Below are 19,430 nucleotides of genomic sequence, written 5' to 3'. Positions count from 1 at the left end.
TCAGATTATGTAAAATATAATTTGACAAATTTACCCTTCAAAAATGATCACGTGCCTTGCACATGATGGATTCTGGCCAAAAAATGATCGGAAACCTAGTTAGGGACTAAATTTGTCCGATGTGAATTTGTAAGGGATATAAAATTACACTTTTAAAAGTGAGGGATGAAAAAAGCCATTTTACAAAATGTGAGGGACGTTTTGGACGATTTTCCCTAATTTAAATCTGGGTTCAATGTTTAAGTGTGGAATAACAGGAAGAATTGCTCAACTTTACTGGGCTGATCAGAAATTGGCTCATAGTGCATGCAATTATTAATGATGTTCGACAAATCATTCACAGTGCCAAAATTTAAAACCAACTAATATCAGGTAATCATTGCTTATAGGCATGTCAATGGGTAGGATCTGGGTTGGATTCCTTTTATCCAGATCCAGACCCATTTAATTTAGTTAGACCTAAGCTCAAATCCAGACCCTTTTGGGTCTGAAAAAGTAAGTCCATACCCAAACCCTTATAGATCTGGGTATTCAATGGACATCCATGGGTATTTTCTGAACATATTAAAGTAAAAAAGTATTTAAAATATATAGAGTTCATAAATAATATAAATACCATCTAATTTTTGTTTTCAAATAATAAAATTAACATTCAACAAGTTGGATGCAATATTGTGAATTCAAAGAAAGAATTATTGTCGACTACTTCTATATATTTTCAAAGATTCAACTGCATCCACATCCAATATTTCATTTATTTGCCTTTACCTTTTCTCCTTTTTTTGAAAAAGTTTGTACCAATTACAATGATAACTAGGACTAGTTTTTAAAAAAAGAAAGCAACCATAACATATATAAATATTTAGTCTTATTAAAAAAATGTAATTTTGTACCTCTTTTTCTTATTTAAACTTCAATGTTGGTAGATATCTCGCAATCCAGCACTAAAATAGTTAATGAGATAAATGTCATTTGACTAAGGATCGATGGCAAATAAATAATAGAATAAGAAAATTTATAAACACTTACTCATTTTTTTTTTATTCAATCCAATCATCAGTAATCACTAATGTTTCAACCATATCTAGAAGCAATTTGGCACGAGTCTCATCAATCACCCAACCATCAATACTAAATGCAGATTCTAATACCATAAAATCTTATCGTATTTGATCCAAAAGCCATAAAATATTATATTATTTTATAAATTTACTAATATATATATTATTTAGGGAAAATCGTCCAAAACGTCCCTCACATTTTGTAAAATGACTTTTTTCGTCCCTCACTTTTAAAAGTGTAATTTTATATCCCTTACAAATTCACATCGGACAAATTTAGTCCCTAACTAGGTTTTCGATCATTTTTTGGCCGGAATCCATCATGTGCAAGGCATGTGATCATTTTTGAAGGGTAAATTTGTCAAATTATATTTTACACAATCTGATCTATAGTCCTCCACATTTTATAAAATAAATTTTTTCGTCCCTCACATTTTATAAAATGATTTTTTTCATCCCTCACATTTCACAAAATGAATTTTTCCATCCCTCATATTTCAAAAAATGAATTTGTCATTTCTCACTAATTATGTGTGTGAATACATTTTTTTAAACACATGTATATGTCTATTTGATTTTGCTTAATAATAATAGCATAACACATGTATGTAATTGGGCCCAACTTGTGGGCTATCTTTTCTTTTTGTATAATTATGACTAATATTTATCAATAGAACCTTAATTTGCATATTCTTATTGTATTTTGACCGAAAATAGCTTTATTGGCCAACTTATAAATGAATGCAAGATTATTTACTAGCTAATACCAGATGAAATCAAGTGATCACGTATAATATATGGTATTGGTATTGTTAAGTGAAATCAAATAGAGACATAAATATATTTATGCTATTCGTATTATTAAGCAAAATCAAATAGACATATACATGTGTTTAAACAAAATGTATTCACACACATTTTTTTTTAGGGTTTCCCTCACATACATAATTAGTGAGGGATGGAAATATTCATTTTTTGAAATGTGAGGGATGGAGAAATTCATTTTGTGAAATGTGAGGGATGAAAAAAATCATTTTATAAAATGTGAGGAACGAAAAAATTTATTTTATAAAATGTGGAGGACTATAGATCAGATTATGTAAAATATAATTTGACAAATTTACCCTTCAAAAATGATCACGTGCCTTGCACGTGATGGATTCTGGCCAAAAAATGATCGGAAACCTAGTTAGTGACTAAATTTGTCCGATGTGAATTTGTAAGGGATATAAAATTACACTTTTAAAAGTGAGGGATGAAAAAAGCCATTTTACAAAATGTGAGGGACGTTTTGGACGATTTTCCCTAATTTAAATCTGGGTTCAATGTTTAAGTGTGGAATAACAGGAAGAATTGCTCAACTTTACTGGGCTGATCAGAAATTGGCTCATAGTGCATGCAATTATTAATGATGTTCGACAAATCATTCACAGTGCCAAAATTTAAAACCAACTAATATCAGGTAATCATTGCTTATAGGCATGTCAATGGGTAGGATCTGGGTTGGATTCCTTTTATCCAGATCCAGACCCATTTAATTTAGTTAGACCTAAACTCAAATCCAGACCCTTTTGGGTCTGAAAAAGTAAGTCCATACCCAAACCCTTATAGATCTGGGTATTCAATGGACATCCATGGGTATTTTCTGAACATATTAAAGTAAAAAAGTATTTAAAATATATAGAGTTCATAAATAATATAAATACCATCTAATTTTTGTTTTCAAATAATAAAATTAACATTCAACAAGTTGGATGCAATATTGTGAATTCAAAGAAAGAATTATTGTCGACTACTTCTATATATTTTCAAAGATTCAACTGCATCCACATCCAATATTTCATTTATTTGCCTTTACCTTTTCTCCTTTTTTTGAAAAAGTTTGTACCAATTACAATGATAACTAGGACTAGTTTTTAAAGAAAGAAAGCAACCATAACATATATAAATATTTAGTCTTATTAAAAAAATGTAATTTTGTACCTCTTTTTCTTATTTAAACTTCAATGTTGGTAGATATCTCGCAATCCAGCACAAAAATAGTTAATGAGATAAATGTCATTTGACTAAGGATCGATGGCAAATAAATAATAGAATAAGAAAATTTATAAACACTTACTCATTTTTTTTTATTCAATCCAATCATCAGTAATCACTAATGTTTCAACCATATCTAGAAGCAATTTGGCACGAGTCTCATCAATCACCCAACCATCAATACTAAATGCAGATTCTAATACCATAAAATCTTATCGTATTTGATCCAAAAGCCATAAAATATTATATTATTTTATAAATTTACTAATATATATATTATTTAGGGAAAATCGTCCAAAACGTCCCTCACATTTTGTAAAATGACTTTTTTCGTCCCTCACTTTTAAAAGTGTAATTTTATATCCCTTACAAATTCACATCGGACAAATTTAGTCCCTAACTAGGTTTTCGATCATTTTTTGGCCGGAATCCATCATGTGCAAGGCATGTGATCATTTTTGAAGGGTAAATTTGTCAAATTATATTTTACACAATCTGATCTATAGTCCTCCACATTTTATAAAATAAATTTTTTCGTCCCTCACATTTTATAAAATGATTTTTTTCATCCCTCACATTTCACAAAATGAATTTTTCCATCCCTCATATTTCAAAAAATGAATTTGTCATTTCTCACTAATTATGTGTGTGAATACATTTTTTTAAACACATGTATATGTCTATTTGATTTTGCTTAATAATAATAGCATAACACATGTATGTAATTGGGCCCAACTTGTGGGCTATCTTTTCTTTTTGTATAATTATGACTAATATTTACCAATAGAACCTTAATTTGCATATTCTTATTGTATTTTGACCGAAAATAGCTTTATTGGCCAACTTATAAATGAATGCAAGATTATTTACTAGCTAATACCAGATGAAATCAAGTGATCACGTATAATATATGGCATTGGTATTGTTAAGTGAAATCAAATAGAGACATAAATATATTTATGCTATTCGTATTATTAAGCAAAATCAAATAGACATATACATGTGTTTAAACAAAATGTATTCACACACATTTTTTTTTAGGGTTTCCCTCACATACATAATTAGTGAGGGATGGAAATATTCATTTTTTGAAATGTGAGGGATGGAGAAATTCATTTTGTGAAATGTGAGGGATGAAAAAAATCATTTTATAAAATGTGAGGAACGAAAAAATTTATTTTATAAAATGTGGAGGACTATAGATCAGATTATGTAAAATATAATTTGACAAATTTACCCTTCAAAAATGATCACGTGCCTTGCACGTGAATGATTCTGGCCAAAAAATGATCGGAAACCTAGTTAGTGACTAAATTTGTCCGATGTGAATTTGTAAGGGATATAAAATTACACTTTTAAAAGTGAGGGATGAAAAAAGCCATTTTACAAAATGTGAGGGACATTTTGAACGATTTTCCCTAATTTAAATCTGGGTTCAATGTTTAAGTGTGGAATAACAGGAAGAATTGCTCAACTTTACTGGGCTGATCAGAAATTGGCTCATAGTGCATGCAATTATTAATGATGTTCGACAAATCATTCACAGTGCCAAAATTTAAAACCAACTAATATCAGGTAATCATTGCTTATAGGCATGTCAATGGGTTGGATCTGGGTTGGATTCCTTTTATCCAGATCCAGACCCATTTAATTTAGTTAGACCTAAGCTCAAATCCAGACCCTTTTGGGTCTGAAAAAGTAAGTCCATACCCAAACCCTTATAGATCTGGGTATTCAATGGACATCCATGGGTATTTTCTGAACATATTAAAGTAAAAAAGTATTTAAAATATATAGAGTTCATAAATAATATAAATACCATCTAATTTTTGTTTTCAAATAATAAAATTAACATTCAACAAGTTGGATGCAATATTGTGAATTCAAAGAAAGAATTATTGTCGACTACTTCTATATATTTTCAAAGATTCAACTGCATCCACATCCAATATTTCATTTATTTGCCTTTACCTTTTCTCCTTTTTTTGAAAAAGTTTGTACCAATTACAATGATAACTAGGACTAGTTTTTAAAGAAAGAAAGCAACCATAACATATATAAATATTTAGTCTTATTAAAAAAATGTAATTTTGTACCTCTTTTTCTTATTTAAACTTCAATGTTGGTAGATATCTCGCAATCCAGCACTAAAATAGTTAATGAGATAAATGTCATTTGACTAAGGATCGATGGCAAATAAATAATAGAATAAGAAAATTTATAAACACTTACTCATTTTTTTTTATTCAATCCAATCATCAGTAATCACTAATGTTTCAACCATATCTAGAAGCAATTTGGCACGAGTCTCATCAATCACCCAACCATCAATACTAAATGCAGATTCTAATACCATAAAATCTTATCGTATTTGATCCAAAAGCCATAAAATATTATATTATTTTATAAATTTACTAATATATATATTATTTAGGGAAAATCGTCCAAAACGTCCCTCACATTTTGTAAAATGACTTTTTTCGTCCCTCACTTTTAAAAGTGTAATTTTATATCCCTTACAAATTCACATCGGACAAATTTAGTCCCTAACTAGGTTTTCGATCATTTTTTGGCCGGAATCCATCATGTGCAAGGCATGTGATCATTTTTGAAGGGTAAATTTGTCAAATTATATTTTACACAATCTGATCTATAGTCCTCCACATTTTATAAAATAAATTTTTTCGTCCCTCACATTTTATAAAATGATTTTTTTCATCCCTCACATTTCACAAAATGAATTTTTCCATCCCTCATATTTCAAAAAATGAATTTGTCATTTCTCACTAATTATGTGTGTGAATACATTTTTTTAAACACATGTATATGTCTATTTGATTTTGCTTAATAATAATAGCATAACACATGTATGTAATTGGGCCCAACTTGTGGGCTATCTTTTCTTTTTGTATAATTATGACTAATATTTACCAATAGAACCTTAATTTGCATATTCTTATTGTATTTTGACCGAAAATAGCTTTATTGGCCAACTTATAAATGAATGCAAGATTATTTACTAGCTAATACCAGATGAAATCAAGTGATCACGTATAATATATGGTATTGGTATTGTTAAGTGAAATCAAATAGAGACATAAATATATTTATGCTATTCGTATTATTAAGCAAAATCAAATAGACATATACATGTGTTTAAACAAAATGTATTCACACACATTTTTTTTTAGGGTTTCCCTCACATACATAATTAGTGAGGGATGGAAATATTCATTTTTTGAAATGTGAGGGATGGAGAAATTCATTTTGTGAAATGTGAGGGGTGAAAAAAATCATTTTATAAAATGTGAGGAACGAAAAAATTTATTTTATAAAATGTGGAGGACTATAGATCAGATTATGTAAAATATAATTTGACAAATTTACCCTTCAAAAATGATCACGTGCCTTGCACATGATGGATTCTGGCCAAAAAATGATCGGAAACCTAGTTAGGGACTAAATTTGTCCGATGTGAATTTGTAAGGGATATAAAATTACACTTTTAAAAGTGAGGGATGAAAAAAGTCATTTTACAAAATGTGAGGGACGTTTTGGACGATTTTCCTTATTATTTAATAAAATAAATATGGGTCTGGGTAAAGTCTGGTATGGATGTGGATTTGGATATGGATTCTAGAAAACCAGACCCTACCCAGACCCATAACTCTCTCACAGGATCTAGGTCTGGGTAGGATCTGGATTTGAAAAATTAAATCCAAATCCTACCCAAATATATTGGGTCTGGGTTGGATCCGGATAAGACCCGACCCATTGACATGCCTAATTGCGTATATAAAGTTTTGAATCCCAGCAGTCCAATTGCTAATAATCATATGGAGAAAAAACAAAAAAAAAAAAAGAGAAAGAGAAAAAGGAAAATAAAATAGGCAATTTTTTGGGAAGCAAAACCAGGAATTCTTAGATAATTTGTCCAGCTGCCCCTTAAGACTAAGAGTTCAAACTTCAAATCAATATTGTCAAGTCATTTTCACTTTCTTTTTTTTTTCTCTCTCTAGGAAATCATTTTTGTTTTCTACCTGCTTTCATCTTTCCCGTAATCAAATCCCTTCACTCTCATCATAGCTTTAATGTCTAACAAAGGATAAAGAGACACTGGAATTGCAAAATTGTTTCTAATGGTCACACAGATTTCTGGCAGCTTTGCTCTCAATGCTAATCTGAACTTCTTTGGTATCTGCAGGACTGCAACAAAGAAATTCTAAGTTACCAAATTTATGAATCAAATCGCATGCATGATTGCTTTGAGATGTTATTTGTCATTCCAGTCACATCAATTCTCAATCCCATAAGTTAAATTTCTTAGTTAAATTGCTAGCAAAGTTTTAGAGTGGAGTTGGAGTCTGATACGTGCTATAGTAACTAAGCAATACTTGAACTCAACACTTGAGGTTTCTTTTTTTTTTGTAATCCTTTTTTGATGATAAAAAATCTTTAGGCGCAAGAAAAATTTTATAATTTCTAGTCAATTGAAAAAAAAAAGAAACAAATAAGAAAATACAAGTAAACTGTTGAATTCGACTTGAACTCTGTTTGTGGAATTCTGATCTAAAAAAATTGACATGAGCAATTGTCTTGAACGATATATACACATAATTTTCAATTTTTCTAGTTAATAACTACTTTTCGTATTAACAAATCTCAACTAGTCTTAAACCTAAAAATAAACACAATTATTCAGTGATTTTTTTTTTAATTCCTGTCCCTTGCCCCATCACCCAAGAAAGAATGCAATCCCAATTTATAATGATCTCTTACCGGCCTTGATATCTCATACAACTGTTTGCCAGAATTGATTCATAGACCAACTCAAGCAACCAAGAATTCCTCTATTTGGTTCAAGTAATTAAAGCTCTTCAGCATAGTATGCGAATAAAGCTGCCAGAAATAAAACCTTCGAGTCAAATGCCACTTGTTTCATTTCCCATACTTTGGTAAGTGAAAATGACCAAGCAATTTCTCTTTGTTTATCTTTTACCCAATAACGTTATGAGTAAATGGCAAAGCTATTAGGAGTATTAATCTCTGTTACTATCTTTTGGTCCAAAAAAGATAAAGATTTGAAAAACACGGTATTGATTAAATAGAAGGTTGAAAAGACAACAGTTACTAAATTAAGCTCAACTTATTTAACTTTTGGGAATCTTACTATTTTCATATCACAATTAAGCTTGTGGTGAAATATTTTAAATTCTTTTGAATGTGCAAGGAAGTTAAAGCTTATACAATTATACAAAAGGTCTGTCTAGCAGGTGTCTAACGAGCATTCGTTAAAATATATTTTAGATGTTATATTTTTAAAAATATAAAATTAATTAGAAAAAATAAATAAATACAAAAGAGGATAGGTAAGCTTAAATAGGATAAGTATATAAATATAATTGAGGGTAATAATTGTTAGTATGTACATATATATGATAAGTTAGATGAATTTTAGGTATGTTATCAAGTATCCACTAGGCACCCATTAGAAAAACTCTTATACAAATCATATAAACAAGAACCGGAAATTATATAGAAAATCATATTAAAAGTAATAAGAAGAACAATAGTTCTTATGTTAATGCAATCACAAGTACTATCTAATTAATATAAAGGTTAAAGGGCTCACAAATGATTTTTTATGATGCCAGCCCTTTTTGAGGTTTCAAATCTTGAGACACAATATATTACATCTATTAAGTAACTATTAACACATGTATTAGAGGATTTCCAAGTTTTCAAGCTAAACAATACACCATTCTAATTGATTAACATGTATAATAATATTTCTGCTGAACTGATTTTCATTGTATATAATAAAATTGCACAACTAGAACAAAACCACGGGAGGGAGAAGGTAATATTACTACTAGCAGAGCAACTACAGAATGATCAAAAGCCATAAGAAGAAACAATAAAAACTTCAAATAGAAACAAAAAAACAAGAAAGAAAGAACAACAATAGACAATAGTCGTACTAGACTAGTTCAGCAGCAACAGAGAATAAGGCCAGTGGTCTGTTATAATCCCTCAAACGCCTGGAAGAAAGTAATAGAATGAGGAGCAAAGAAATTGGTTGGCACAAACTATCAGTACAAATCCAACCGAACCCTCCAGATCTCCAACCCGATCTTGGCAAATAACCCATCTCCGTTGTAAAATCGCAAGGCTCGAGATATAACTATAGGCCATGGGGCGAAATCGCAGCTGGTTTAGACGAGGGGGAGCCAATCCCTGCGGTTTAAACTGGTAAGCAATGATTCGGTGGAAGAGAAAGGGAATGGAGTTGAAAACCAGCACTGTCAAAAGTATCCAGTTGAGGAGGTTTCTGAAAGGCAGGCAAGCCTGGAATGTATTGTGGAGGAGCAACATATATATCATGTCAAGGATAAAGGGTCGGGTTTTGATGAGGAAGGAGAGCAAAAAAGCCCACGCTATTGAGAGAATTGGCACCAGCAAAGGATGTGAGGAAGGGAACAGGTAGTGATTTAGTTCCAGATAGCCTCCCAGCACATATGATAGTAGTGCCTGAAAAAACCAGAAATTTTCCGCAAGCCATAGCATCCTTTTTGACATTTTTTTTTTACCGTTTCTTTCTTTAGGGGTCTAGAGGAATGGAAAAGTTAGGAGTTGGGACTTGTGAGAGAGGAGAAACGAGGTGAAATATTAGAGAAGACGATAGTCCGTTTTTAAGGTGAATATTTTTTGTGACTTTTCCTTGCTGGAGCAGGGCTACTTATACTGGAACATTTATATTTTGCTTTTTCCTCCCCCCCCCCCCCCCCACCACAAAAAAGTGTAAATTTTGGCCGACTATACTATTGTTGTAAAATGTACAATAATTTATGTTAATATATTAGAGAAGACGTTAGTCCGTTTTTAAGGTGAATATTTTTTGTGACTTTTCCTTGCTGGAGCAGGCTACTTATACTGGAACATTTATATTTTGCTTTTTCCTCCCCCCCCCCCCAACCACAAAAAAGTGTAAATTTTGGCCGACTATACTATTGTTGTAAAATGTACAATAATTTATGTTAATATAAACTAAATATTGTACATAATCCTAACAAACTATCTGCAACAAAATACTATAGGAGCTCTATATTCTAGACCTAAGAGTTAATGTGACGCCCCCGCTTCTCCCAAGGGTGAACCCTAGAGTATCGGCGGGACGCCTGCCTAACTCGCGCCAGGAGTCGAAATTTCAAAACAATAAAAACTAGATAAACCAAAAGCGTACTATTCACAATATAACCAACTCCAAAAGAGTTCTATTTACATCCCCAAAAGCAGTTAGTCAAACCACTATATTACATTATGATAACAACCAACAAGAAGTAGACCCTAAGGAGGGTCCTCATACAAACCACCAAAACAAAAACAAACATCTTAATTGTCCAACTATTACAAGCAAACCTAACTATACTAGTGAATGTGCCAAGGAGTTCCCCGCGTCGCCCCCTGCTAAGGAAAACAAAGAAAACGGGGTAAGCTATATGCTTAGTAAGTAAACGGGGTAAAATCATAAATTTCACATTTAGATAAACAACTATTTCACAAAAATGTTCAGTCAAGTGCAAAAGTAACAATACAAATGAAAGATACAGGTTGGCTCCAAAGCCAAGTCGTTTGCCATGCGTGACCTCCTGCCGACACTCCGTCGACCACAAATAAGGTCCGGAGAACTCCACTTGTACACCCACCTAACACCTTATCACCCTCACTGGCCAGTCACCTCACAAACTTGCTCGAGCGAATGAAATTGAGCTTGGTTCACAAGCTCGGTTCACAAACTTGGTTCACAACTTGAACCTACAAACTTGGTTCACATTCTCGGTGAACCGGATTCACAAACTTGGTGACCTCAGACTAGGTTGGACTGGTTTCGACCAAGCCCCGGCTGGTTCGAATAGTCCATCTAGGTCAGAAGATCGACCCCAACTCACAAACGTCACCCCGAGCTACAAGCTCAAGGGGTTCAAATCCAAAATAATTCATTTAGACATGTCATGTATAAATATGCATGTAAATTAGGGTTTAGGTCGAGTGCGATGAAGTACACCCTCGCCTAGGTACCCTTTCATTCACCTTAAACACATAAGCAAGTTATATACAAAACGGCCCGAATACTTACTCAAAGGACCAAGATAGCAAAAGTACGAAATCGCATCGCGCAGGATAGCTAGTAGGCTCCACCGGCTCTGTCTAGCTCTGTATAGCTTTTGTACGCGCAGTCCATTGATGAAGGCGGCCATGACAACTTTGTCGTCTCGATCTCGAACCTGGAGAGACTCGACCTGCAAAGAGATAAACAACGGGGCTAGCTCCACGTTGTGACTTCAACGATCAAGTCAGTTATGCCTATAAGTAGAACAATGGTATTGATTATTGTAGAAGGTGTACCTTGTATTGTCTTTGTGTGCTATATTTATAGGACTCTTAATAGTAGTTTCCTTGTAGGATTATAAGCCCTAGTAGAGATGGATTCCCCTTAAGATTCGGCCTCCTGCCTAGTCTTGAAAAGCTAGGGAACTCCGGCCCATTCGGCCTACTAGTGAGGAGGCGACAGTCATGCACGAATTGGCCTCTATACCTGTCCGAACTGATTTGGCCGAGCTGACAAGTCATTATGTTCAACCTGACACGTGGCTCCGGTGGATTGGCCCCACTACATAACCGCTCTAGATCTATGAATCTCACATTATTGTTACATCATAAAGATTAGCTTTTGGAATATAATCCTACTCCTAAGTGATCAATGTTTCAGCAAATCGTAGGTCAAAACTGTCATAGCCTAATTTCCTTTGTAAGTACCTCACAGACTAAAAGGAATATACTTATTGGCTGTTTCAGCCAATAAACTGTCAATCATCTCCAACAACGTTGACGATTGAGCCTATACTATATGCCCATTCCCTTTGCCATTTGCCTTCCTCTCAGAAGTCCCACTGTTCAATTCTTCTTCAAGATCTTCCACTACTCAAAAGTCCACCAAGAAACAACTCAAAAAATGCCAATAATATTCGGAGAAACTTCTGACATTTTCAGTTATCACTCACACATGGGCTGGGATTCTATTTGGTTTTTACAGGATGCCAGTGCCAATCCTCTTCACCATGGCCACTGCTGGTGCCCATAGCCTTGGTCATTTTGGTCTGCTTCCTCTTCAGAACTCCGTCCTTTGTCCTAGACCTTGCGGCCGTGTTCATTCTCCACTTTCTCTCTCCCACTTTGCCGCCTACCTCAACTAGATCCTTCTCCCAGGGCTGATACTCAACACCATGCCCTTCCTCTTCTATCACCTTGCTTATTTTCTCCACCCGCAAGCACTAGTCTAGCCGCGAATAACGGCCCTCCAGTATTTCTTCATTTTCTACGTCTACAACTGTTGCATTCAAAATTTGTACCTGGAGTGGGATAGCCAAGAAGGCAATAGAGGTTGCAGGGCAGGAGTAATTATTGGCACTTATTTTCTCTTTGATCATCTTTTGTATATTCGGGAGCGGCTAAGACGTTTGAGGGAAGTTGCTGGTCATCTTGCTCTGGAGTAGGGTAGTATTTTAGCTAGTCATGATCCTTTGCTTTGGTAACAAAGTTGGAAATGTAGTAGTCCTTTTGTTGTTATCCTTTTTTAAAAAAAAATTCTTAAGGTTTTATCGTCTAGTAGTACTATTGCTTAATCTGTGGGAAATGATGTTTTGATGCTAGGGTTTGGAGAAGTAAAGAGAGAAGTGGAAGATTATGGGTTAAAATTGGACTTGTTCTGATACTTTAGATGCAAGATTTTTCTTGATGTTTATTTTTTTTATGGTATTTGTTTATGCTTTTCTGTTGGACATTCATGATATTATGATCAAGTTGTAATGCTCAGTCATTTTAAGTAGATTTGCGGTAGATATTAAGTAGATTTTAAGTAGATTAGAACTGACAAGATTTGCTCAGTCATTTTTTTCCTTTTTTGTTTATGTTTTAAGTAGATTTTCACAATTCATCAATTTCTAGCATAGCATGTCATTAATAATTTAATTACCGGGTTTTCCAAGCTTAATTAAGTATTTTTCTAATAGGTGCTCAATAGACACTTGTTAACGTATCTAATTTCAACTCGACCTATTATGTATACACACGCACTAACAATTACTATTCTTCCTTACATTTATATGTTTTTCTTAATTAATCTTTCCTTTCCAAAAATCTAACAATTGAATTACATCTTAACGCGTGTCTATTACATACCCGTTAGACAGATCCTTTAATTAATAAGGGAATGATCATAATTTTCTCAAAAGTCTAAAACTAGTAGTAAAGGGAACTGGGCTAATTACCACCAATATTGCAAAGTTTGAGAGTCCAACAAACCAATTGCTCATAAACATTAAAAATTATTTTTAGAAAAAAAAAGAAGAAAGAATGGTTAGTGTTTTGGTAAGCAAAAATAAGTAGAAGGTGTCCAGTTGTCCTTGAGATAAAAGTTTCAATACAACATTAATTCCAAGTCATTTTCATTTTCTCTTTCTGGCTGGGAAGTAGGAAGCCATTTTCACTTTCTATTGGCTTTACAGTTGATCATTTACTCTCATAATCACTCTTTAACTTCTAACAGATGATTAAAATACAGTGAAGGCCCCCAAATTTGTTTGAATAATTGTCCCTAGGACTTGTGTGGACTTTATTCTCAATAATTCTTGTATGAACCAACTCCTTTAGTATCTGCAACAATGAAAGTCTTGAGCCTCTTATATCACCAAATTTATGAATCAAATCACATGAACGATTGTCATGAGATATTATTGTCTCTCTTCAATATATAAAATTTCAAGAATTTACATTAACTCTCATTCCCTTAAATTAGATTGCCGAATGCCTTCCCTGAACTGCTAGAAAGATAGTATTACGAGTGGAATTGGAAGAATATATGCAACATTTGCAATAGTAACTTATAAGCTATATTAAGCTCTTTCTTTCACACACACAAATATAGCTATCTAATTTTCCAATTAAATAGTATTTCATTGGTATTAACAAATCTCAACCAGCCCTTCTTAAAAATAAATTTTCATGATGTTTTACCGACTATAGGACAAGACGTAGCAACTTTCTATATATGTCATTTTGTTCATATTAAAGACTCTGAGTTGGTAAGAGTTTTCTTTGGTTCTGCAGGTAATAAAAGTACTTCAGCATGGTGATAGCTATAGCTAGCATACAAATAAAGCTGCCAGAAGAAACCCTGCTGTAGTCAAATACCACCTGCTTCATTTCCCATACTTTGTCATGAGAACATGACTCAACCAATTGCTCTCTAGTTATCTTTTATCCAAAGATGTTACTGTGAGAAAATGACTCAGCAATTTCTCTTTTTCTTTTAACCAAAAATGACAGAGCAATAGCTCTTTTTCTTTACCCTTTATTTAGAAAAAAATGATTAAGTGTCAAAAGAAGCATAGAATTGTTAAAAAGAAAGTTGGAATTGTCCTTTTGCTTATTAAGGTAGGTTTTGCAAAAGCTACAGTTGCAATATGTAGTTAAATCCTGTATAGATGGCCCAATGCTCTGTGCTTTAATTTGACACTTAATAAGCAATCTGACAACTACTAGTTCAAGGAAAAGTAGTAAATAACCATTTATAAACTTTACAGGCAATCAAGTTATACGATTTGATTCATAAATTTTGCAGATGGGTTGATGAGAATAAAGCTGCCAAAAGTCCTCGAAAGGCCATTGAAATTTATTTGCTACTTCGGGAAAGAAAATAGAAAATGAAAATGATATCCTTGAAAAATGAGAAAGGAGTGGTTGGAGATGATTTTACAAATTTTGGTCGCGACCGCTATTCTTGCTAAAGACAAGTAGCTATATACGAAGTTTTCTTATACTTAATTTGCTATAAATAATTCAATTAAATTATTTTGCTTGAGCAGTGAGTCTTTTTATTTTGTAAATGCATTTTGGAGGAAAACAAAAGAAATTGTGTTGTTGATTAGTTTTAACTATTTGTGACTTAAAATATTCAGTACTAAAAAATTATAGGATAAAATGCATTGACAGTATATATACTAGTAGATTAAGATTAATGTCACATATGCAAAATTTGATGTTCAAATTCAAAATGAGATGGTGTGCCATGCATCCAAATTCATCAATGTATATATTGATAACGTGGGAAAAATTAATTCAAGTACATTAAAAAAATGTTCTTTAGACTAAGCACATGAACTACGTTACAATTACTACTCCTCCAAATTTCCCATTTTAACCATAGAGAAGAAACTACAATTACCTCCATTTAGCAAAAAATTAACTTCTGGGCGTAATGAAAAAGGCAAAGCTGAAACAAGTATCCCAAGTGACATCATAAAATTCTTACAAAGTAAGATTACATCTCAATTTCAAATTAGAATCCCACACGACAAGCGAATTTCCTGCTCATTTCATCACATAAATCTGTTGAACATCTTGCAGAAAAGCACAGACAGAAAAGAGGAACAGTAAAATCAACAAAAGGAGCCATGCAATAATAGAGCAAAAGTGCCCCCGGGGCTAGAGCAGGTGGTAGTACCCCAGTTGGGGAGTACTTCCGCGAAGGTTCGAATCTCGGGTAAAGCAGTTGGGGGAGTACTTCCGCGAAGGTTCGGTGAAAAAGTTAGGCAGCCTCTCCCGACCCGCAGAGGATTAATTGGGTCATTAGATATTACCAGTCCGAAGATCCAGATACCTCTGTATTGCCAAAAAAAAAAAAGTAAATAATAGAGCAAAAGTACTAAACTGTTTATTCTTGTACCTAAATAAATGCCTATCTACTCATTCATCCCTTGACAATCTTCATGTATTCTTCTGCATCAGCAAAACAATTTAGGCTAGGCCCATGCTCTACGGCCTAAACCAGCAACCACTCTTATATCCCTAGCAATCTCAGCCTCCCTAAGGCGCCTTGGACGGTCTATTTCCAGACAATAGAAGCTAATAAGTAACATCATAGTTCCAATATAAGACTGACAGATCCCAAGTCCGTCCTCGTTCTCCCAATACTGATATAAACCCTTAATGCTAAACAAATATTCGGAAGCCATGAAGAAGTAACGCCATCCCATTAGCCTCGGCGGCGCGACCGCCACGGCCACCTGAGGAGGGTTGAGTAAGAGGAAGATTTGATATGAAACAAAGGGTATTGCATTCAGGATCAAGACTGAAGTTAGTAGCCAGTTGAGGTCCAAGTAGGAAAAAAGAGAGTGGACGACTGCTGTAGCTGAAATTTGTGTGACAGATGGTGGTGTTGCAAAGGGATAGTGGATAATCATAGTGGAGGTTAATGCTGCAAGGGCTGTCCAGGGAGAAGTGAGGTACCGGCTATAAATTAGATAGGTACCAAAGGCGCAAGATATTGTTGACTGAAAAAGCCAATAGCTCATGATTTTCTTGATTTTTGGAGGAATGGCTCAATGTTGAAGATGACGAATGATTTATGATGAAAATTTGCTTGGGTATTTCGTTGATGGGGTTCTGGACCTTCTGGTACGCTGGTAAAGATACTGCTACACAGAATTAAGTGATGGGATACCAGATAATATAGTACCCTTCCTGTGTTCCGGGTAGTAAAGGAGAAATGGACAAGATTTCTTTTTTTTTTTTTAATGACAAGATATAAAGTAATACCTGCTTTTGTTTTTTCTTCTTGGATAACGACATTGGTTGTACCATTTTTGTGTTTGTCTGCAAGATCAGTGCATACAGACTTGGTATGGAAAATAGCATCTGATCTCTCTCAAATTAAGGTGCGAAAGGTCAGAAAATTGGCTATTCCTAGTATATACAAGCCCATTACTGCATATCTTTGTGAATCTTTTATTGACCATAGCAAACATAAGTTGAGCTCAGGAAAAAAATAGGGTGAATCTGAATTAATCCCCTTTTCTATCATCTATTGGACAAAATTACTCCTATCATTCTAAATTCTTTTTTTTTTTTCTCTCTCTCTCTATTGTTTTTTTTCCCCTTTATCCCTCCTTTTTTCTTTGTCTCTTTCTTCTTTGTTTACTTCTTTCTCTTTCCTACAAGAAACTACATGTTAGTGATTGAAGTTAAAATAGAAAAATTGTAGAGATTTATATTTTCTTCAAATGATCACAAAATATTCAAACCCCTTCCCCACCATACCATGTTTTGACCTTTCAATTCTTTTGCATTTTCCCCTTTTCCATTCCAGTTTCTCATTTTATTTTCAAGAAAACATCGCAAAATTATTTTTAAGCTTATTAATGATCATTATTTGCAATTTACGATAGATGACATTATATAAAGATCAAAATTAGTTTTTTTATGCCTTTCAAAGTTTTATCTAGAAATTCAATTTAAAGTTTTATGTTGAAATGAAGTTTTTTGTTAGGAAGGATGGAAGAAAGAAGAAAGAGAAAAAGAAATAAAGGACGGGAAAAAGGGAAAAGAAAAAATAAATAAAAAGTCAAAATAATGAATAGGTAATTTTGTCCTATAGAAGGTTAAGAAACAAAATTTATTGATTAGAGGTAAAATGAGAAATAGGATACACCTTAAGGGAATTAATTGTAATTAACTCAAAAATATTGTCTAGGTCATTTGATTCATAAGTTTGGACTTTGGACATAGGAGACTCTAAAGTGGCCAAGAGTTTCTCTAGGATTGCCGGATTGGTGCTATAATAAGCAGTTCACTATAGCGTTGATGAGAATAAAGCTCTCCTACCAAAAATGGGAAAAAAAAAGAACAAAAGAACAAAAAAAATTACCAATTCTTTTTTTTTCTCCGTAACAATAACATTTGTATAACCTAATATATTCTATTATAGGAGAAGGGGAGACTAAAAAGGCTGTGTAAGGGAGGGGGAGCCTAAGGAAATTATGTAAGAAATTAGCATGTATACAGACTTGATTAGACTAAAAGGTGCTCTGACACTTCCTTTGAATTTTTTTCCCAAAAAGTGACTTAATCCCTTTTTGGTGGCCACTAAACCAAAACTTGATGGTTAAAAGAAAAAAATACCAATTCAAAAAAGAGAAAAGGTATACAGACCTGACTAAACTAAAGAGGGTTTCTGACACCTCATTTGAATTTTTTTTTCCCAAAAAGTGACTTAATCTCTTTTTGGTGGCCATTGAGCCAAAGTTCGTGGTTAAAAAAATTACCTATTCAAAAAGGAGAAAAGGGAGAGGAAGAGAGAGAGAGAGAGAGATAACAAAGCTGTAATAAGTCTTCTGGATCACTTGAAAACTTGCCATATTAGTGTTTGCGTCAGCTCTGCTTGAAAAAGTGGTTTGACAATTTTAATTTTAGACTGAATTGTTAATGGCTTGGTATTTACGAAATTTATTACGATATTTGTTTTGCTTTGAAATTAAGTACTACGATAAACATTTCTCAGATAATTTAATTTTCATTATGGTGCAGTTTATTTACTGTTTTTTTTAACTTAATTGTGACTTCATTTTACTATGGTGGTTGTTATGAAGAATCGATTTCAAAGATTATCTTTAATTTTTTTTTTTTTTTTTTGCTTTGAGTTTATTGTGGTTCACACTAAAACGTCATGGAATTGATTAATAGGTACCAAATTTAGAATATGCGACTAAGCATTGCTTGATGGCTTCTTGAATTTTTATTGACCCCAGAAGTTAAGACAAGATTTCAAAACAATTACAAATGTGATCTCAGTCAAAATTTTCGAGATGGAAGAGAACAAGAAGACTTTCATCAATTCAAGGCCTAAAACTAGTGCAGAATGTGATTCAGAAGAAAGCTGGCAGAAAAGTCATTGGTAGACTGTAAGTAAATTCTTTTGGCAGTAAAAGCAAAGTCAAACTAACTTTACAATTTTCAATTCTTTTGTCTTTTGACCTGGTACTTAATTGGAAATTTCTCAATTAATTGCTTTCCAGGTTTAGTAAAAAGGGGAGAAATTATTTTCTGGCACACATGAGTTTTACTTTGATGAGAAAAATTATTTTCTGTTTGAAAAATTTATTATTGCAGAGTTAATTAGAAATTGCACCTTCTATCTTTTATGGATACAAATGGAGAAAAGGACAATATATTATTATTACCCTTCTTCTTTTTGTTGCTTTTTCGATAGGGCAGTAATTATACCATTTTCGTGTTTGTTTTTCTGCAACTGCAAGATCAGTAACAGGTTCATGATGAAAATGAATTAAGCTCTCCTCCTACCACAAAATATAACCCAAAAAAAAAAAAAATCTTTTGCCGACCAAAAAACGAAATAACAAATCATAATAAAGGGGCAATACGTCCTATTTTTGGTCCTACTACAATATATCCTTTGCATAATTTGGAAAACTTGCC

General features: G+C 33.2%; 1 protein-coding gene across 1 annotated transcript in view; it reads right to left on the bottom strand.

The window, feature by feature from the left end:
- Positions 1 to 9,249, bottom strand: part of LOC113782147 — an 18,919-nt gene extending 9,670 nt beyond the window's left edge. Inside the window, exons 1-2 of the mRNA XM_027328057.1 lie at positions 9,207 to 9,249; positions 7,139 to 7,304 (exon numbers count right to left, since the gene is read on the bottom strand). Of these exons, the coding sequence (XP_027183858.1) occupies positions 7,139 to 7,304; positions 9,207 to 9,249 (209 nt within the window). The remainder of the gene's footprint in view (positions 1 to 7,138; positions 7,305 to 9,206) is intronic.
- Positions 9,250 to 19,430: the final 10,181 nt, after the last annotated feature.

The sequence above is a fragment of the Coffea eugenioides genome, chromosome 9 (genome assembly GCF_003713205.1).
Source record: "Coffea eugenioides isolate CCC68of chromosome 9, Ceug_1.0, whole genome shotgun sequence".
Taxonomy (NCBI): domain Eukaryota; kingdom Viridiplantae; phylum Streptophyta; class Magnoliopsida; order Gentianales; family Rubiaceae; genus Coffea; species Coffea eugenioides.
This window is presented reverse-complemented; position numbering and strand designations above follow the sequence as displayed.